The sequence below is a fragment of the Passer montanus genome, unplaced genomic scaffold (genome assembly GCF_014805655.1).
Source record: "Passer montanus isolate IOZ18808 unplaced genomic scaffold, ASM1480565v1 scaffold9, whole genome shotgun sequence".
NCBI classification, from domain to species: domain Eukaryota; kingdom Metazoa; phylum Chordata; class Aves; order Passeriformes; family Passeridae; genus Passer; species Passer montanus.
The window spans coordinates 861899-883789 of record NW_024374367.1 but is presented as its reverse complement, the minus strand read 5'-3'; the positions used below and the strand labels follow the sequence as shown (position 1 = coordinate 883789).

The window sequence follows — 21891 nt, the reverse complement described above, 5'->3', positions numbered from 1 at the left end:
AACTTTCCTCCCTTCCTTGCCTTCCAGGCCTGTCACAAAATAGCTTTTTGTCCTCACTGTATTGCTCTAAACATAAACCCTTAACATTCATCCCTATGTCTGTGCTCTCAGTTTATTGAGCTAATTGGTACCAGTCTTAGCAAACATGACATGGGCTGGCTTTTTCTCTTACAAGCATGTGTTTTGAAAACATCAGGGTATGTAGAGGATCATTGCAGCATTTATTTTGTGTCTTGAAAGTTTAGCAAATGCAACTTGGTCTGATCTGAAGAACACCATATTTGTGCAGTGTTCTGAGTTTTGGTAGAAGCATTTCCTGACAGTCACTTGCTGACATAGTCAAAACTCTCCTGGTTTTCAGCAATTAGTTTTAGATTTGTTTCAAAGTGAGGGAAGAGCCACAGAATGTTCCTTCCTCTCTTAGGAAGAAAACTCAAAGTGAAAACAGTTTTGTATCTCTTCAGAAAATTGGTCCCACTGAAAACTGGTCTACATTAGAAAGCTCTGATGACTTGATGGTATTCCTGATAATCCATCTTAAATCCCCCCTGACACAGCTCCAGCCCCTCCCTGCTGTCCCCGGGCACAGCGAGCAGAGGTTGGTCCCTCCCCTGGCCCTCAGGAGGATGCTGGAGGCCCCAGTGAGCTCTCCCCTCAGTCTCCTCCAGGCTGAACAAACCAGGGGCCCTCAGCTGCTCCTCATAAAAGCTTCTCCTCCAGACCCTTCCCATCTCTGCAGCCCTTTGGGCACTCCAGTGGATGGCATTTGGGATGTGCCTGTGATTCCTCTCTTGAGACAATTACCAGAAAATAGCTATTAGGAAGGAAAGGTGAAAATGGAAAACCAAACAGAAAAAATACACCAAACCAGTTCCTACTGCAAAGCAGAAAAATATGAAATAATTTAGATGGGAGGCTGCCAAGAAGAGGAAGGGACATGCAGACAAGCTGCTGCCAGCAGAAATTGCTTTGAAAGGAGATGAATTGTCTTGGGCTGTGGTTTGTATGTAAACACTGAGTGGAGAGACTTAAGGAAAGGGTTTTGCCAGTGATTAAAGAAAAAGGAAATAATAGTTATAATGAGAAAAAGCACAAAGAGTGGTCCAGGCAAATTTAAATATATATAGTAGTGCTTTTTTGTGCAAACAGTTGTTATTACTTAGCTCTTTGTATTAAGCATCAGTGGTCTTCTGTAGTGAAAACAGCATAATTTTTACATTTTCGTACATCCCAAAGAGTGCTGGGGAAGAAATGTGTAATGAGGCTGAGCTCTGTTTTGGAGAAGAAACCAGAAAACAGACAAACACATTGCTACAAATTTAGAATGATGTTTTTATATCTACTTTAAAACATTTTCTGTCCTCTCGGGAAATAGTACATTAAGGTAAAAAACCCAAGCAAGGCTTCTGCACACTGCACTCTAAATGAAAGGGACAAATTGACTTCTGAAATGGTTTGGAGGTTGATAAATTTCTTACCCAAGCAGCTCGTGCTGGAGGCTGAGTGGCTTTCAGCGTTACTGCCTTGGACATGTGCTGGATTACAAACCTCCCTGAACCTGCTGGTGCCAAGAGTTATTTCCCAGGGAGGTTAAGTGAAGAATTGCTGCAAGTTCCAGTGTTTTTCAAGGGCTCAAGCAACAGCATGCACCAGGTATGGATTAGCAATCAGAAGGTTGGAGCAGCAGCTGAAATACCATTTGAGATGGTTCCCAGGCTCTGAATACAAAAGTGTTCCTGTGTTTAATGGTTGTCAGCAAAGGAGGAGCAGACAAAGGATGGCAGTGGGCAACTATGGACAGCAGGAATAACAACACTGCCAGCAGAGAGGTCAGACCTAGATGCAAACATAAGGAAAAAGTTACTTCACTTTTGGTCTGACAAATATAAAAAGTAATACTTCTAAATAAATAGAACTTGAAGGTTCAGATTAAAAAGGGATTAAAGCTTATTTGTGTGTTTTAAAGTAATTGGGATTTCTTTTTTCTTGTATACAAAAGACACTAGTCTAGCAACTTTGTGACTCATTTTTAATAACTCAGTTTGTTTGCTGAGTGGAAGTTACTGGAGAATGATGTGATAATTGATCCAATTTGGATTATAGCCAGTGATTGTGAGATATGCCTTGGGATGAATGACCATGGAGCGATCGAGTTGAGAGTAGCAGCAAAGAAAATGTTACTGTAAAGATGGTGAACTCAGTAAGGAAGGTGCCAGTAAAGATCAAATAAGGATAGGTAAACTGATGTGGAGAAGAGACATGTGAGAGTTGTCTGTTTCTGAATGATACTGTTGAAGAGCACAGAAGCAAATTGTTTCAGTATGAAAGAAAAATTAAATATATGGGGACAACAGAAAGTCTGTACCATGTTCTGTGGTGAAATGGAGTTGGAAAGGCAGTATAAAAAAGGACAAATGAAATTGCGCAGACAGGAATGGGAAGAGACAGAAACTTATAGAAAAAATACAACTACCAAAGGGCATCAAGGACAAAAAAACCAAAAGAATATAATGCTTTACCAGCAAAAACCCTTTTTTTTTACAAAATCAAAAAATAACTGAACAGATTAAAGGGGACATTAAGCCATGAGCAGATGTTTCCAAGATAGCTGAAGTATTTAATGGCTGTTTTGCCTCAATCTCCCTAAGAAGGTCAGCTGCAATCCGATGACAAATGTGAAAAGTTGTGGAACAAATACACTACTTGTTAGCACTAAGAAGCTAACAAGATGGTAAGTAAAAGTCAACATAGATTTGTCAAGAAAAAATCACATCAGAGCCAACTAATTTTGTTCTGTTATATGGGGATGCACCTCCTGCCTCAACAGAAGAGGAGTATTAAACTCGATGGAATAAAGAGATACAGGCTGGATGAAACTGCTCTAAAGGAGCTGGAAACTGGTAGACAAAGGGATGCAGACTTAGTTGTGCTAGAAAGATGCAACAAATAAGAGTTATATTCACATTTCTTGACATTTTTAGCATGATTTTGATGAGTGAAAATAAATTCAGTAAAAGAGTAAGGTTTAGATACCTATATAATAACTATTTTTCTAGAAAATGCATGGAATTATGCATAACTTGGAAAAATAACACATTCAGAAGGGTGATAGTGGGAGTTTTTCTGAAAATAAGAATGTTAAGTCCATTCTAACTGTCATAGAATCCCAGATTGGTTTGGGTTGGAAGGGACCTAAAAGGCCATCTCATTTCAACCCCTTCCATGGGCAGGGACACCTTCCACTCTCCCAGGCTGCTCCAGCCCCATCCAGCCTGGCCTTGGGCACTCCCAGGGATCCAGGGTTTCTCTGGGCAGCCTGTGCCAGGGTCTCCCCACCCCCACAGGGGAGAATTTATTTCTGATATCTCATCCAAACCCACCCTCCCAAGCCATTCCCCCTTGTCCTCTCACTCCAGCTCTGGTAAAGAGTCTCTCTCTATCTTTCCTGTAGGCTCCCTTCAAGTTCTGGAAGGGACAATTAGGTTACCCTGAAGCCTTCTCTTTTCTAGGCAGACTAGTCCCACTTCACTCAGCCTTTTGAGTATGGAAAAGGATAAATAAATTTCTGTCTTATTTTTTCTTTACAAAGTTTATGTTTAAACATGTGCATGTTTTTCATTCTGCCTGCATCTTCAACCAGTTACCCTATTTTACACACCACTGGGATTTAAAATTTTCTTGTCATCTAGAAATATCCTTAATTATGGAGAGTGAATAGAACAAAAGAGAAACTCTGATGTGATTGAATTTGAAGATCTGGGGGCCTAAGCAGTAATTATGCATGGGAGATGGTGTTGTGCATATTTCTGCTGGTAACTCCTCCACCTGCCTCCTCCTCCTTACTGAGCCTTTGCCATTCCCATTATAGCAACGGCCTCGTCGTGACTGGGGGTCTGGGAGATGTGCTGAGTGCCTGTGCTGGTGCTGATGGGAGTGACTGAGGAAGTCCATGTGGGCATTTCTCATAGAGAAAATGTTCAAATCCTTTGTGAGAGACCAGGTGTTCTCTGCAGTGTCTGTTTTAAATATCTGCCATGTCTTTGGGGTGAGACGTGATTGTAAACACTGCAACACAAGCAAGGATTTGGTTGGGAAACATCTATTTCTATGTTAAATTTTAAAAGCAGTAGCCCAAATGAGAAAAAATATAAGCTTGCTCTTTAAGGCTCTTGCTAATAGGTGATACAGAAAGATGTTTTTTGTGGAAATGTTCTCAGTTTGTGGGTGGATGATGGGGAGAATGTGAGCAGTACAGTCTGTCCCAAGTCTTGTCTTAAGGATTTAGCACCATTGACAAAGCAGTTCTCGGGAGAGAAACATGGTTTGGAAACATAATTATGGACTGAAAGAACACCCTGGGTCTACAGCAGGCTAGTTGGATTCAGCTGCTCAAAAGTCATCTGACATAAAATCATCTGCCCCTATTTTTCAAGGCTGAGTCAAATGTTCAGTGGCAGTGTTTGGCTGTTAGTACTGCTCTGCAGTGGGGTTTGGTGGCAACTGCAGAGGTAATGGAGATAATTATTTCCTGTTTGTAACTCGTCTCTGGATCTTGGATCATTTTCCAACCAAATTATTTTCTGTGAAAAAATCAGCAGACAAATATGTAAATAGTTCAAGATACTAAAGGGATAAAAATATTAGAGAACACTGTTACCAATTTAAATGCGTCCTTGCAAACAAGAAAACTTCTGGGGCATGACCAAACTGGGCTTGGTTTAACCAGTGTGTGAGTGTTAGAAGTTTTCTCAAGTTGCTACTCATTTGTATAACCCGGTCCTGTAGAAGTCCCATTGCACTTGAGTGGCCAGGGGAGGCTGTAAAAAGAAAATGTTTGTGCCACTGTTTAGGTAGAGTAGAATGAAATGCACCACTTGGAAATGCTGGATTTAGAAATGATGAATCTGTAGGGAATTTGATTTTCACTCTTTCTGTAGTAGGAGTTTCTGAGACACAGTATTCCTAGTTCAGAGTCAGAATACAAATCTGTACCAAGCTGCTGAAGGTTACCTTGACAAATTTGACAGGAATCCCTCATCTCTGTTTGTATTTGTTGCTGGCCGTTAGCTCCATGGTTCTCATCATCATTTAGTGCTTTGGTTTTTATTTTTTTTTGTTTTTAACTGTCAATAGGAATGTATATCAGCTGCTAAAAAATTTTAGCAGGAACAGTGTAGCTAAAATTACATTGTGCTTACACATGTCATCTTGAATAATTTTCCTGTAGCACTTGCTAATTGCAGACAATTACCATTCTCAGGAGCTTTCATTTCAAACATTGAGCCAACATGTCAAATGCTATGGCAAATTTCCCACAAGTCCTGTCCGAGAAGGGGTTTGAGTCCTCTCCAAGCTCTGATGTGCAGGATCAGCATCCTTAATGCAGGAACACCTGTACAGAGCAGCCCTACCTGCCCAAGCCAGGGCTGTAGAACTTGTGCACGTTCTGGACACCAGACTCTGCTTGGGCAGTGGGAGGTTTGGCAGCTAAGAGTCGAGAGGGGGACAGGTGAAATAAAAAAGAGTAATACTGGCATTAATAAGGTCAGAGAAAGGAAAGAAGGTTCGCTGGGTAGGTAAATATGGTTGAAGTTGAATAGCTGAAAGAGAAGTTGTTAATGAACGTGGAAAGATCTGCAATAAGAACTGTGTCAGACCAGCCTGACTGCATTTTCTCCCAGGATATGGGACTGACCTGAAGATCCTTTTTCTGTATGATTTCTCTCTCAAGTAATGGCTCTGGGAGTGCTGGGACAGTGTGTGGGCATTTATCCCCAGTTAATTGCTTTAAAATATTATCATGTTCCTTTATTGCCAGTTGCTGTGTAAGGAAGTAGAAAATTATATTTTACTTTTATTGTGCATTATGCGCTAAATTTTCCTTTTGTTATGTTTTTAATAGCATAGCTATTTTAAAATAGAAAAGTTATCTCATTCACTGTCAGTATAATGATTTGGCTGCTGGGAAAAAATAACTTTGTATCACTCAGAATTATTTCTTTAATATTCAGAAAATTTTCTTAGGGATTAACCTTACCAACTAATGAGTTTTTTCTTCTGCTTAGTCATGAAAAAACCCATCTTTATATTTTTACCTGTCTTTTAGCAATCTGATCTATTGGGATAGCTAATCCTCCATCAGCTCCTCCTGTGCTTCAGTTTTTTTGTGGCTTTAGTATTACAAGGGAAGTATTTTTCTGAGTTTTGTGCAATAGGTAATTCACAGTAATAGTAATGGGAGCAGCATGAGTTTTTCATCCTGCTCAAGGTGAACTTCCTCAAAAGCTAAACAAACTTTAAGAAATATTGCTGCCCACAGCAATGGCCTTGTTCTGGTCAGTGCAGTGACCATGGAAAACCTGTGTGTCTCTGAAGTCTGCTGCACACGAACATCTGGGACAAAGAGCCTTTCTGGTAGAATATTGAACATCTGAAAAACACAAGTTTTGTCATCACTGAAGACAAACCCTGTGAAGTATTTTATAAGGTTTTTTGGTGGGTAGATTTTTAGAAAAGGACGCAGGAGGAGTGAGGCGTTCCTGGATTCCCTGGATCTCTCTCTGGAATCTGCATTTGCTTAGTTTTCCTATTTATTCTTTGTCTTGTTAATAGTGCATGCAAAAGAAACTGCTACTGTCTGTATTTATATATGGAAGTTGCTGTAAGAGATGTCAATGGTGTTATTGAATATGTTAATTCTTTTCTATAAAATTACTATTTTTCCTGGTTCCTATGGAATTATTAATATGTAGCTATTCCAAAGCAGGAGCTTTTACAAATATCCATCTTATTTTGTATCTCTCACCACCACCATCCTCCTTTCCCCACAACTGGGGGCTTTTTTTTGGTTGGGAATCAAGTATGACGTACAAATAGGCAGGGATATAGAGTTTTTTACAGGGTTATTTTGATTCTTTAGCTTTTAACAGGAAGCAATCAATAAGTTGCAAGCATTGAAACTTCTTCCCTTTTCCTGCTCAGGAGGAATTGACAATGTGTCATCAATACACACAGCTGGAAGAAATTCTGCTCATGTGAGGGGCAGAATTTGCTCATGTGAGGGGAAATCTGTGTTGTTTAAATGTGTAAGTGAGCTCAGAGAAAGCACTTCCAAGTAGTTTCCTGTCTGTAGGAAGGCTCAGTGGATGGAATCCTCTTGTTGTGCTTCAGCTCTTTTTGTGGGGAAATTCCCCCTCGAAAGCCAGGGCTGTGTCCCTGACAGAAATTGTCATGTGCGGAGCTCTTGTAGAGCAGGAATTCAATGTGACAGCTGCTGTATCAGACCTCAGAACCATTAGCTTCTCCCAGGGTAGAGAGGTTGATAAAATCCTTATTCTACAAAATACCTGTAATCCAAAATTAGAAGTCTTCCCTGCAAAGCTTCCCTCACCTGCCACCTGGCAGGGTCAGTCTGCCTTGCCTTCCATTAGTTAAAATCACCCTCACTGGGGAATTGCACTAGATGACTGAAGTCTCTTTTTTTTTTTCTTTTTTTTTTTTTTAATAGAAGCCTTTTCTAGTTGACAGAATTCCTTTCAAGAACAAAAATATGTACCTTTATTGATGGAAATAACAGAAGAATCCTCATGATGGTGTCAAATGTTCAAGTGTGGCAGAGTCACAAGAAGCCAAGGAGAATGTAATTGGTGCTTAGCTCCCTTTCCCCTGCAAGCCTCAATAACACTTTAACATTGTGGTGGTTTTCCCTTGAATGTGGCAAGAGAAATGACAGGTAGTTATTTTCACTATTTTCTGTTTCCATGGAAACCCAGTGTTTGCAGTAACAGTCTTACTGTAAGCTCTGTAATCCTCCCCTGGGGCTTCTCGCCAATGTGGTAATTTAATAATTCATGAGCATTAAGCCTGAATTTGCTAGGAAGCAAACTGTGTTGCTTGGAGCCGTTTTCTCAGGGCCAGATTGATTTCCCTCACAGATTCGGTGTTCTTTTCTCTAAGATGTCTTTATAAAACACACCCCATAAACCAGAGCAGTGTACTGTGCCTCAGTTTTTTGTGAAAGCGGGGTTATTGCAGAGCTGCTGGGTAAGACAGCTCGGGAAAGAACTCTCCTGCCTCCCCCAGCAAAAGAAAAGGGAAAAACCAAACACACTCCCTGAGCACTTGCCTGAAAAGGAAGATTGTTAAACAGTCCCTGAGTCACTGTTGAGACAGTGAGCAAACTGAAGGTTCAGCAGAGGTGATGCTCCTGTCTCCAGGGCTTGGCAGTGACCGCTGTCCACGATAGATTGCTCAAACATGCTGGGATCTGGGAGATGCTGTTGGTTTACACTGGAAGTGGGAATTGAGCACAGACATGGGTCCATTCTGTACATATGCTCTGGTTTCCTGTCACACTCACACTGAGAATGGAGGCTCATTCTGTGGAGCTCTGGGAGATTTTGTTATTAGGTCAGTCTTACAGCAGCTGTAAGGACCTAGATTTTTCCCAAGAGGATGAGCAAAAATTAGCAACTCTACAAGATAATCATGATGAACAGAAAACAAACTTGAAAAGCTTTTTCAGAGGATAGTCCTACTGCTTAAATAATCTTTCAAGAGTAAAACTAATTCTTTTTCACAATGGGAAATTACTAAAATGTCGATATAGGTGCATGCTTTCTTCATGAACATGAGACCATGCTCCTGAAATAAAGTTCAGAAAGCCTGAAGTGAGGTTTGTTTCCTTTTTAGGAAGTTCCTACAGGGTGTTCTTAAAAGCATCAGGCTGCAGTGCTGTCCTGATGTGACCGTTTCAATCACTGACTCTGGTAATGTTCTTGCAGTTGATAAACTCGAGACATTTGAACAAATTTCCAATTTCCAATTTGGCCAATGGAATGAAAATAAATGTCTATTTTTTTCTTGTGTGAAGTTGTGCAAGCAAATATGTGGTTATTAACTGTATTGCAGGGTGCAGCACAAATGGAAAGCCAGGACAGTAGAGCCTGATTTTCCCTCAGCCTCCAAATAGGATGGTGGGGAGCAGTAATTGCTTTCTGGAAAACTCACTAATGCTGCTCTCCTGGGGCTTTCAAACTTCTGCTCTGCTGGGTCAGTGCACTTCCTCTTTGATACAGGAACAGCTTCCCAAGTTAATCCATGCAAATATTAGCTTGTCCAAACTGTAAGGTTTTGAGACTGTAGTTCAGTTTTCTCTCCCCTTCCCATTCCCACCAAGCCCCAGGGGTCTCTTTCATGGTGTTTCTCTCCCAAGTTAATTCATGTTTTGAAACAAGCTCCTTTTTTTGCAGCTTTAAAAAAATGCTTTGATCCTATACCAGTAATTCCCAACATAATTCCATTCATCTGGTCAACGTATTGTCCTTGTAGAGCTTGTACACACAGGGGCAGGAAGAATGCAGTGTTTGATGGCACTGTTGAGGTAAACTTCCTGAAATGTGGTGTGCAACAAGACTGGGATATTTATAAGGGAATTACTGGCAAGGTTTAATTGCCCTAGAGTGACCAGCTCATCCCAAACTCTCTCCTGGATAGCCTGTATGGAGTTTGTTCTTGAGGTTTACCTGGGACAAAATACAGTGCTTTTACAGTAGCATTTTCCAATGTTTATACTACTCATATTGCCAGCTCAAATGTTAGTCTAGAATTATTGTCAGGCATGTTAACAATTTTTAAAGAAAATACTAGAGATTTTTCAGGGAGGAGGGCAGAGGAGAAATGAAATAGTGTCATTCTTATCATCTATTTTTTAACCAGTAAGACTGAAGGGAGAAGAACTCTCCTGGCTAGACAAGTGTTTGTAGCTTATTCCTGCAAACTTCTGGCTTCTGTGGCAGCATTTTCAGATTTCTCTTCCTGAGTTTGTATTTTCCATGCAGGTAAGGTTTTACATGATACTAAAAGTGTCAGAAAGAAACCTAGGGAGACACCAAGAGAAGATCAAAGTCTAAAATACAAGTTGTTATATGATCTCTTCCACTACCACGTTATCCCTTCCCTGAGCACTTCTATGTGTGTCATGGACCAATATGTACTTTTAAAATAACCTGTGTTCTCAGAAGGGAATGGCCACATGCTAAATTTTGAAAACCCAATTAAATGCAGTTTTTGAGAAAGGACTGAGGTATTTTTAATAATCATGGCAGTTGTCAGTGTTCCCCCAGTTTTCTCTAGAAATAAGTGGCACTTAGGAAAATAAGAAAAAAATAGGGAGCATTTGTATATTTGTACCTTTTTCCTTTCAGTGGCACATTGGAATGGAGAGGGTGAAGAAGGTTTTGTTTCTGGGAGAAATAGCTGCTGGACCATTTTTTAAGGCAAGGGAAGGGTATAAATATGAGGTTTCTGCCTAAGGAGATTTAAGTCTTAATGTGCTGCTGTCCCTGCTTTGGAAAACCAATCTCCTGTACTTTGTTAAAGAATTAATTTTTTTAGTCCGTGTTCTTTATCACCAGTCTCCAAACAGAAAATTGGTCTGCAGCCTCTCTGCAGACCTCCACAACTTTTGCATTATGCATCTATTAATGCTGTATCTTCATTCCCAAATTGATGCTCAGTCAGGCTTTTTGCCTTGAAGCACCCCAGTGATGAAATGTGCCCATGAATGAACACAAGGGGCTCACCAGTCCAGCCCAAGCTCTTTGCCAGCCCTTTCCTTTTGTTGTCATCTTCACACATTGTGCAAAGAACGTCCCAAGCAAACCTCGGCAACTAAAGCTCCCTGGGGGCGCAGTGCCACTCCTGCTCACCAACAGGAAATTTTATCTCTGTTTGCCCCATTTTTCATGCTGAAAATGTAACATCTCAAACCAGTGATGGCTTCCTTCCTTTCTGCAGAGTTCAGTATGGTTCTGCTTTTCAGTCACTTTGGGGAAGCCAAGAAGTGAGACACTACAGTCCTTTCATTTTTCCTCCTTTTCAAGTGAACGAACAAGAAGCTGTTTGACTTTGCTTGTCAGAGCAGTGGTTCTTGTATTTGAGTAGCTGTAGCAATTGCTAAGCATGAGAGTGGTTGTAAACCCTGGCTTAGTGCTGCACAAGAGGTGGTTTCACTAGGATGTGAATTAGCACAGGAGGAGATGCTGCAATTAGAGTAATTGGAGCTTACTTATAGCATATAGGAGGAAGAGGGATAAATAAGCTTTTGTTTAAGATACTACTTCTGATGTGGCACCTCTTGGGTCTGAGCTCAGCAGGGTAAAATGTTAATTTTTTTCTCTCTTTTGATGCATTTATCTCCAATTTTATGCAAAATATCTGATTTTGGTGTTTTCAGAATAGCTGAAAACTTTTATTGAGTTGTTGGTTTTAGTTGTGGGTGTTTGTGGTTTTGGGTTTTTTTTGGTCAGCAGTAGGATCAAGCAGTAGATTGCATCTCAGTGCCTCCCATGCTTCATTTCCTTCACATTTGGCAGTTATACCTACTGGGATTTTAATTAATTTCCACGTGGAGTTTATTCAGATTTCATATTTCAGTCTTACTAAACTGGACTTACTGTTGCCTAGATTCTGTGCATGCTCTCATCCTTGTGCAGAAGATAAACTTGAGGAAAAGACACACTGGAGACTCAACTTTTTCCAATCACGTAGCTCTTAAAAGAAGAAATTAAGATATTGAATTCCCATTAAGTTTCTTGACCCTAAATGTGTGTATTTTTGTCTAAAAACAGACCTGCAATGATAGATAAAGGCAGTGGATTTTCAGGTCATTGGAAACAGGGTTATTCTTCCAGATTTGCTTTGACATAGAAATAAATTTGCAGTTGTAAAATGGGAAGCAGCTGACTAACTAGTTCATAATGTGGGTCACCAGTGTAAAAAAGGTTCCAATCCTATTCCAGCGACCCTGACAGTATCAGCACCACTGAGACCTTAGTAGGATCATAAAAGAACAGCAGAATAATATCCTGTTATCCGGAATAGCAGAATAGTAAACTGTTCTTGATCAGTAGTAATATCAAAGATTAGAGGAATGCTGAAGGTGAGAAACAAACCCGCAAGTTCAGGAGAAGCGATGTGCAAGGAAAAGAGGGAAAACTGGGGCTGGCTTGGTCCTTTGGGGTGGCCTCTTGGCACTGCTGCCTTGTCACTCTCTGCCTCCTGTCCTTGGACCTCCTTTGGCCAAATGCCTCTTCCTGTTCCACAGTTCTCAAATGCTGCAGTTGACGCACAGTCCCTTTAATTATTTATTCACACAAACTCAAGAGGACTCTAAATTAAGGGAAGGAGTGTAAAGGTTGTTACTGCAGTGGTGCTGGAATAAGGGAACAGGTGATCAATAGGCAGGTGAGAGGGGTGGTGGCTGCTTTATTTCTTGAAAAGCACTGGAATAGAGGGACGGGAGCCAGATTTTCTCCTTGGCTCTAACAAGGAAAAGATGAATTTCAAATTTTGAAAGATTTCCACTTATTAATGGAGGAAAACCTTGCAAGAGCCCATCAAGTGAATCTCCAAAATATCCCTCTCTGGGTGCTTTAAAAGCATATGAAGCAATCTTTTGTTAACGAATGAAATCTATGCAGGCAGCTCAGCTCAAAGAATTGGCAGCCCCTTCCCTGCCATTGTCCGAGGGACAGTCTGCACAGGATTTTGTGGCACACAGTATTGCATTCAGCTTCTGTATGAAAATGAAATGCTTATTAGAGCTGAAATAATAATAATAAAAAAAACCAACTAAAAACCCCTCTTTTGATAGTTCAAGACTACCTCTTACTGGAAACTTAAAATACAGTATGTAACATTGATTTATGCGTTAGGTAGATAGAGGTAGCTGTGAAGATGTAATGTTGTTGTAATGTGACTGTCAGTGTAATATTGTGAAGGTGTAATATTGTCCTGCTCTCCACTTAACACATCACAAAATTACTGAAAGAATGGATTTTACCATGTCATTAAAGGATTTGGTAAAACATTCTTAACTTACTGACATCTCAAAAGAATCATCAAATACCTGTTTCTTATGGATTTCTTTGTGGCATTTCAGCAGTCTCTGAGGTTATAAGCATTGGTAGCAAATTAATTAAAACTATAACTGAATGGGGTTGTGGAATACAGCAGTAACAGCGTAATAGTGAGTGACAGGGAGAGTGAAACACCCAGAGAGGGATGATCTGGATTGCTGAGCATCATTGCATCATTTACTTACATAAATTATCCTGCAAAGATGTATAATGAGATGCATGGGTCATGCTCGAGAATTAAGGACCATTTCAACTAAAGTAATAATTCTGAAAATATATCAGTGTTTATAATGGACAGGTCACATGAACTCACAGCATAAAGCTGTGTGGAAGGGGTGATGTCTGATAAATCACAGGCTGAGCAGGAGCTTGGCTTTGCCTGTGTGGAACCCCCAGATGTGTGTGTATTTATGCTGCAGACTGTTACAATCCTACAGCTTTAGAATTGTTCTTGAAATGCTGTTGAAAAATTTTGGTGGGTGAGTTCTACAAAATGGTTCCAGCACTTTTTCTTGGATTTTTAAAGTGTTAAATTGCTTATTTGTATGTGGGGATATCACTGCTATCCCTGCCCTGCAAGAAATGAGTTTCTCTAAAGGGCTCTTTAATGCAGAAGAGTGACAAAAAAGCAGTGGCTGTGCACTGAAATCAGGCATTTTCCATGATCCATGTGCTTCAACAGCAGGGATGAGTGGCCCTTGGAGCAAGCTGCCAAAGGAGGTAGTATGAATACTGTGCTTTCATTTTCTTCAGGCCAAGGGTGGATAATATGCTGGCAAATGTATCAAATGAAGGTTGCTGGAGTTGATGCAGTTGTACTGGATAGGATTGAAATGATCTGTGATTACTGGAAGGTTAAATGATGTGTTCTCTCTTTGTTTCTGTGAAAATCTAGGAAGAAAACTGTGGTCAAACTGGGGCTGGCTTGGTCCTTTGGGGTGGCCTCTTGGCACTGCTGCCTTGTCACTCTCTGCCTCCTGTCCTTGGACCTCCTTTGGCCAAATGCCTCTTCCTGTTCCACAGTTCTCAAATGCTGCAGTTGACGCACAGTCCCTTTAATTATTTATTCACACAAACTCAAGAGGACTCTAAATTAAGGGAAGGAGTGTAAAGGTTGTTACTGCAGTGGTGCTGGAATAAGGGAACAGGTGATCAATAGGCAGGTGAGAGGGGTGGTGGCTGCTTTATCTCTTGAAAAGCACTGGAATAGAGGGACGGGAGCCAGATTTTCTCCTTGGCTCTAACAAGGAAAAGATGAATTTCAAATTTTGAAAGATTTCCACTTATTAATGGAGGAAAACCTTGCAAGAGCCCATCAAGTGAATCTCCAAAATATCCCTCTCTGGGTGCTTTAAAAGCATATGAAGCAATCTTTTGTTAACGAATGAAATCTATGCAGGCAGCTCAGCTCAAAGAATTGGCAGCCCCTTCCCTGCCATTGTCCGAGGGACAGTCTGCACAGGATTTTGTGGCACACAGTATTGCATTCAGCTTCTGTATGAAAATGAAATGCTTATTAGAGCTGAAATAATAATAATAAAAAAAAAACAACTAAAAACCCCTCTTTTGATAGTTCAAGACTACCTCTTACTGGAAACTTAAAATACAGTATGTAACATTGATTTATGCGTTAGGTAGATAGAGGTAGCTGTGAAGATGTAATGTTGTTGTAATGTGACTGTCAGTGTAATATTGTGAAGGTGTAATATTGTCCTGCTCTCCACTTAACACATCACAAAATTACTGAAAGAATGGATTTTACCATGTCATTAAAGGATTTGGTAAAACATTCTTAACTTACTGACATCTCAAAAGAATCATCAAATACCTGTTTCTTATGGATTTCTTTGTGGCATTTCAGCAGTCTCTGAGGTTATAAGCATTGGTAGCAAATTAATTAAAACTATAACTGAATGGGGTTGTGGAATACAGCAGTAACAGCGAGTGACAGGGAGAGTGAAACACCCAGAGAGGGATGATCTGGATTGCTGAGCATCATTTACTTACATAAATTATCATGCAAAGGTGTATAATGAGATGTATGGGTCACGCTTGAGAATTAAGGACCATTTCAACAAAAGTAATAATTCTGAAAATATATCAGTGTTTATAATGGACAGGTCACATGAACTAACAGCATAAAGCTGTGTGGAAGGGGTGATGTCTGATAAATCACAGGCTGAGCAGGAGCTTGGCTTTGCCTGTGTGGAACCCCCAGATGTGTGTGTATTTATGCTGCAGACTGTTACAATCCTACAGCTTTAGAATTGTTCTTGAAATGCTGTTGAAAAATTTTGGTGGGTGAGTTCTACAAAATGGTTCCAGCACTTTTTTTTGGATTTTTAAAGTGTTAAATTGCTTATTTGTATGTGGGGATATCACTGCTATCCCTGCCCTGCAAGAAATGAGTTTCTCTAAAGGGCTCTTTAATGCAGAAGAGTGACAAAAAGCAGTGGCTGTGCACTGAAATCAGGCATTTTCCATGATCCATGTGCTTCAACAGCAGGGATGAGTGGCCCTTGGAGCAAGCTGCCAAAGGAGGTAGTATGAATACTGTGCTTTCATTTTCTTCAGGCCAATGGTGGATAATATGCTGGCAAATGTATCAAATGAAGGTTGCTGGAGTTGATTTAGTTGTACTGGATAGGATTGAAATGATCTGTGATTACTGGAAGGTTAAATTATATGTTCTCTCTTTGTTTCTGTGAAAATCTAGGAAGAAAACTGTGGTCAATACTTAGGGGGCTGTTGCACACTAGGGAAAAATTGCTCATCAAACTTACTTTTACACATAAATTCTCTGTGTTAAGGAGTAATATCCATGAAGTAGTGTCCATGTCTTACCATGCATTGTGAGTATTGTTCATTTTGCACTCTGGCGAAATGTGCTGGTTTTATTCATCAAAGAGCTGCTTAATTTGATTGCTAAGAGTTATATCAATTGAATCTTAATGTATTTGAATTAGTGTCTTGCTTCTAGAAATGCTCTATGTTGAAGGAGATTGCTTAATTGGTATTCTTGTAACTTCTACTTTTGAGTGGATTTTAATGAACTCGGGTTTACCAAAAGCGCTGTACCTCTCAGCAAGTTTGCCTTAGCCTTTGCCTGGAGGAGTTGTAATGTGTACAGGTTCTGTGCTTCTTATGTTCACATTATTTTAATGTTATTGCATCATGAATATGCATCAACACAATGTTTTCACATGCAGACTACTTCCTATTAGAAATCTGTGCTAGTCTATGTAATTTTGTATAGACCAGTGAATTCTGTTTTATAGACTTTGGAATTATAAAAACCACTGCATTTTTTTTAATGAAACCCAAATCTACCTGTATTTTTCTGTTGAAGTATGTACAGGAAAAGCTGATTGCTTTTTTTACCATTGTTTGTTTTTCAGTGAGAGGTTCATGGTGAGGTTAAACAAGAACGGAGGCCCCAGGAATCCAGAGAAGATCGATCGAATGTGTGCACTTTTCACAGTACGTGTCTGTTCCCTTTCTTCTCCCCTCACAGGAGTGGGCTTGGAGGTTTCCTGAGGGCAAGGAAACCCAGTTCTTCCTCTCCAATGTAATTAGTAGATGAGAAATAATTTCTAAGTTTTGTTATGGTTTTGACTAAACGTTAACTTAGAAAGTGAATGTACTTCTAAATTACTTCTATGTCTAAGTGAATATTCTGAAGTACTTGCATTTGTTCCTGCAGATAGTGTGAAATTTTGAATATTTTCATTGGATATGCTGTGCTCTTCAATAACAGAGCATAGGAAAAGGCTTTGATGGCCTGAACATAAAACAAGGCCGTTTTCTCTGAATGAAAATCAGACAAGTGTTTTCACTTGTCCTGTCCCTACATGCCCTTGTCAGAAATCACTCCTGTGCTGGTCTTAAGTTGTGTTTAAAATTCCCTCAGAATCAGGTGTCAGACCATAATTTTATCTGCTGCTGCTTCTCAGAAAGAATATAAAAATCTAGAGGCACTGAAAGTTAACAACTCACAGAATAACTGTAAGGAATCTCAGATCCAAGTGTGATAAACACCTTCCATCGTGACTCACCTTTAGTTAGTGCACATGCTGAAAGCTCTGGAGCAGAAGTATTTTTACCTTCAGTGAAGAAGAAAGATGGCAGAGTTTTGGTTCAGGCAGTGACACTCTCTGAGGTCAGGCAGGGCTGGACACTGAACCAGGCGTGGTCCCCAGCACTGTTCCCTTTTCTCCCTTAAGAAGGCAGTAGAATTCCTCCTCTTAGGGAACAGAATAGCTCCAGGTGTAAGGATGCTCTGTTCTGTCTCCATCTGGATCTGAGAGCTGCAGTCCAAAAGTAGCACTGACCTGAATGCTGACATCAGCAACAGTTCTGGTTTTGGTACCATCAGTGAGGTGCTGCCAGCAGAATGAACATCAGCAAGGTGACAGTGTCACCCAGAGATGGTAACTCAAACCCAGAGTCTGGCCCTGCTGAGAGAAGGTGGCAGGGGTTAAGGTTCAGCACTGAGGCTGAGTCAGGTGAAAGGCAGGAGTGCAGCTTTAGGAGCTGCCCTAAGGAATTCCCAAAAGGCAGCACAGGCTTTGTATCAACTTGGCACTTTCTGGCCTCTGAGGTTCATCAGTTTGGATAAGATTTTCAGCATCCACCTTCCTCACCTTCACCCATGCCAAGAACTTGGAGTCATGGTCCTGTTTCTCTCTGTGTGGTGAACAGTGTGAAACAGTTTGGCTCTCGTGATCTGCAAACCAGCCTTTACAGCCTTTAAAAATAATGCTAAATTACAGCCAGGGCCATTACACAGTTCCAGGAGAGAGCTGCTGCATATTGTGAGTAGGGCCAGTGTAGTCCAAGAGCAGCCAGCCCTGGGATTGCAGGAGTTTGCCAGTGCAGCCCCAATCCTGATCAGATACCTCCTGAGCTCCCTTTGCTATTACTGTGCAAAAATACCAAAGCTGCTGCAGTCTCAGCTCTCCAGGGTGCTCAGACTCCATCACTGCCTGCTGGAGGTGCTTAGACTCTCACTCATCTGCTATAGAATGTGTATTCTACAGAAAAAAAAACTATAATGAATGTATAATCTATGTAACAAGAATTATAATTGGAACAATTATCTGTGCAAAAGATCTTACACTTCTAAAACAGTATTTTTCATCAGTGTACTCAAAGAACTTTCCAAAGTGTGTAGTAAAGGAGCAATAAGTATTTGCTTTTTTGGATAACCATTTTATCTGCAGTGGTCCTATCTTACAATAATTTCTTAATTATGAAGTGCTTCTAAGATAAGAGAGTTCTGTGATTTTCAGGTCTTCTCCCGAGATTGTGTTCATCTTGACTTTAAATCTATTTATTTGTTTCCTTGCCCTCCCTCACCACACCACAGTATCTTTCTAAAACTCTCATCTTCCCCCCAGGCAAGCAGCCCATATCTTAGATAATTCAAGGGATCCCTGTCTTTTCCTGCTATCTCTGTTACTTCTAAGGGTTCAGCTGTCTCCTTGTGTAAGATATCAAAATTACCCAGGCTTGGGTTTTACCTCTGCTGTCATATCATAGTGAAGGTGAGAAACTGCTTGCTCTGGAGATCAAAGCTCACTCAAGCAAACCTCAGCCTGTGCACATGTTAGAAACATTCCTGGGTCTGAATTAAAATGTAACTACACCGTATAAGGTTGTTATTTTTGTTAAACACCTTATTCTCTGTAGCCTATGAGGTTGACAGCTGGATTAAAAAACTAATTAGTGGCAGACTGGTATCCTTAATTCCAGTGTTTTAGGGGTTGTTATGATGCTGTTTGGGTTTTTTGATGCATGAGCAGACCTTTCTAGAAACCAGCATTGTAAAGAACTAACCATCATTGTAGAGTAACTCTCTTTCATACCCAATATAGATGGGAAAATTTAGGGGTGATTTTCTAAAAAGCCATTCAGTTAGAATTATAATGGAATTATGTTGTGTATCAGTCAGTATCATTTGGGAAGCTCAGAAAGACGTGGGAAATACCCACAAATATCCACTCTGTGGATGCAGTCCTAAGAATAACCAGTAAATGTGGTTTATCCTCTCCTGGTCCTAGCAGCTGTACATGGATTCTCTGCAGAGGAATCATCTGAAAACTTCCTCACAGGGTTGGGGCTTTTGATTGTTTGGTCCATGTCATAGTAAGAATTTCTTGCCTAGTAAAAAGCCTGTGCTGTACAAACTGAAATGCAAGGCCATCTGGACCCACATTTTTTGTCTTTTGCCTGTGACACTTTATTTGTGAAATTGGAAAAGCAGCTAAAGTGTGAACCCATCAATATGTTCATGCCCTGCCGTTTTCTGATGTTTTGACAGTTGCCCTTTGAAAAAATAGTTCTTTAAATTGCTGTTAATTAGAGCTGGTAATCTGATGGTATAATAAAATTCCCCCTGTCAAAGCACAGATATTTTCAGGAATCTATTGCTCTCTAGAGCATGAAGTATTACCTCCAAGTTTGTTTTTGCTTTCTGAAATGTCTTGTCAGGCATTTCTGAGATTAAAACTATGTCAAATTCCTTTTAGTGTGAACTTCATGTCTCCAAGACATGCAAGATAAAGGCTACCATATGTTACCCTGGTATGTTGGGTGATGGAGAAAGCCTAGAAAGTGTGTTCCCTTCTTGGTGTAGCAGCAAAATCGAGCCTGAGGAGGAATGCTAAGGATGGTTTATGTAGCTTCATTTTCTGGCTCTGGAGAGACAGATCTGCTGGTTAGCAGCATCCCAAACAGTGGCTCTGCAGCTCCCTGCATATGCTGCCCTGGGAAATACAGAGCTGCTGTTGGAGAGCAAGGAGATACAGCCATGAATTTATTACTTGTCTGCTGTAGTTCAGCAGTGTAACACAATTGGGAAGGGATTGAAACTTCTCCTTAGGATGAATTCCCTTTATGCCTGGTTCTGAGTCACTGTGCCAGCTTTTGTTGTGCTGTGTGCCACTGTAGTCTGGAGTTGCATTGCCATCATAATCTCCCTGCTTGAGGTTTGGGTTCTCAAGTCATGAGAAGGAAATTCCCTGTGCAAGTGAAGGTTGATGTTTTAGCTTTCAGCAAAATGCAAGTTTTAATTCTAAATTGGTTCAGATTAGGAATGACAGTCTTAGATGTCCACAGTTTCAATTTCTTCCCCTCTTTATATAAAAATAGCATGATTTCCTTTTACAGTGGTTATAATACCAAGTAATTGAGGAGCTTTTTAAAGAAAACCATGAGATTTTATCTGAATTGGAGACTGTTCCAGTTAATTTTTGTGTAAGTAGTACCTGACAGTGAGATGGCAGCACTCAGTAGAGAAAGAGGCAGCAGCTGTCGCTGTAGAGCACAAGGAGCCTTTTTGCATCAGTCTAAAACAGGGATGAATATTCTCCCAGTACACAGTATCTGTTTAAATTCTTGTCTGGGAGGTGACTGGCATAGGGAAAACTGGTTTTTAAGAAGAAATGTTTCTTAGACCTTTCCTGTAACTAAAAAATAAAAATTAAAAAAAAAGGTAGGAGGAATGTCTTGGAAGTTGCTGTTTGTTTATGAAGTTATCAGTGAAAAGTACAACATACCAAGGAAATGCCAATTAAAGTGGCTTCTGATATGTGAATGCAAAGTGCTGCTGTAATGCTTTACTGAAAAGTGTCCTATGTGTATTTTCTTTTAAATTTTTCTCAGAGTCAATAACACTTACTTGTCTTCATTAATTTCAGCTTTCCTTTTCCTTTTCTGTAGGTTCTCCTTTTCCTGTTGTTTGGTTTTTCTTGAAGCTCATTTTTAAAACTCTTGGCCTGCTTTTCTGTAACGTGGATTTCAGAGTTTTCATCCACGTTTATAGTTGCAGGCACTTATGTTGGAATGTCTCTCTTTTTTCTAATCTTTCAGGATCTCAGCAGCAAGGACATGAAGAGGGATTTGTACATAGTTGCCCATGTAATCCGAATAGGTACAGTATGATTTAGTGCTTGAAATATATGTAATAAACAGAGCTCTTAGAGTATTTTTAAATGTATGTTTTAATTAGCTGAATTTATAATGACTTATACATTTAGAAAACTCAGTCATAGACTGATTGACATTCAGACCATATGGAGCTAAGTGTTAGAAAGTTACTGATGACTGTTCAACAGTGATTTTGTTTTTCTGAGTCTGAAACCAAATTTTTGATTAAACACCACATCTACAGGAGAGGGATAAAGTAAAAAGGTTTTTTGTTTAATGTTAAAAAATTTCAAATGACATCTTTATACGGGTGATATAGCTGGGTTACAGGGCAGCACATCAGCATGTCTGACCATCCACATCGAGTAAATCCGAGGCTGTTAGACAAATACATGTCAAGATTTGTTTGCTGCTGTAGGAGTCTGTGGTGCAAGTACATATTTTACCTGTGTTAAGTATAATTTATTGGAAATATTAGGCCAGAAATGTTAACAGTGTATAGTAGGAACAGCAGAGACAGATTCCTCAGCTGTATTATTGTAAACAAGTGAGAAGTGCAGTGCCATTTGTGTGTTTCAGGTGACTGAAGAATGGCCAGGCAGTGTTTGCAAGGAAAGGGTTTTTAAGCCTGTTGCCAGCCCAGTCACTGCTCACACCCATTACCAGCCACAGGCACCTTTTCTGAAGAGCAGCAACTCCAAACAGAGCTTTGTGTGTTGTGCTGGGAGTGTGCCTTCAGAGCCACAAATGTGTCAGAGAGGTCAGGGTTTCATTATCTGGCTTCCCGTGTCATAAGAGCCTGCACGTCAGAATTGCTCTGTTACCACTTGAGGTGATAAATGAAGCCTGCAGAAAGATGCTGTATTAACCTTGATGCAAGGGCTGGACAAATTATTATGTGTAATGTTACAAGTTCACTTTGATTATCACAGTGATTTTTCTGGCCTTGGCATCTTTTGCTCTATTTAAAAACTGCCTCAGTAATAAGATGTTAATCACTGAGCAGCTTTGTACCTCAGAATTCTCCTTCCTGTGCTCCAAA

At 40.2% G+C, this 21891-nt stretch overlaps 1 protein-coding gene across 12 annotated transcripts in view; it reads left to right on the top strand.

Annotated features, from left to right (window-relative positions):
• Nucleotides 1-21891, top strand: part of DOCK3 (dedicator of cytokinesis 3) — a 187856-nt gene that overhangs the window by 78990 nt on the left and 86975 nt on the right. For all 12 annotated transcript variants that reach the window (XM_039734182.1, XM_039734176.1, XM_039734181.1 and 9 more), the window contains exons 10-11: nt 16319-16400; nt 20793-20853. In XM_039734182.1, coding sequence (XP_039590116.1) covers nt 16319-16400; nt 20793-20853 — 143 coding nt within the window. The remainder of the gene's footprint in view (nt 1-16318; nt 16401-20792; nt 20854-21891) is intronic.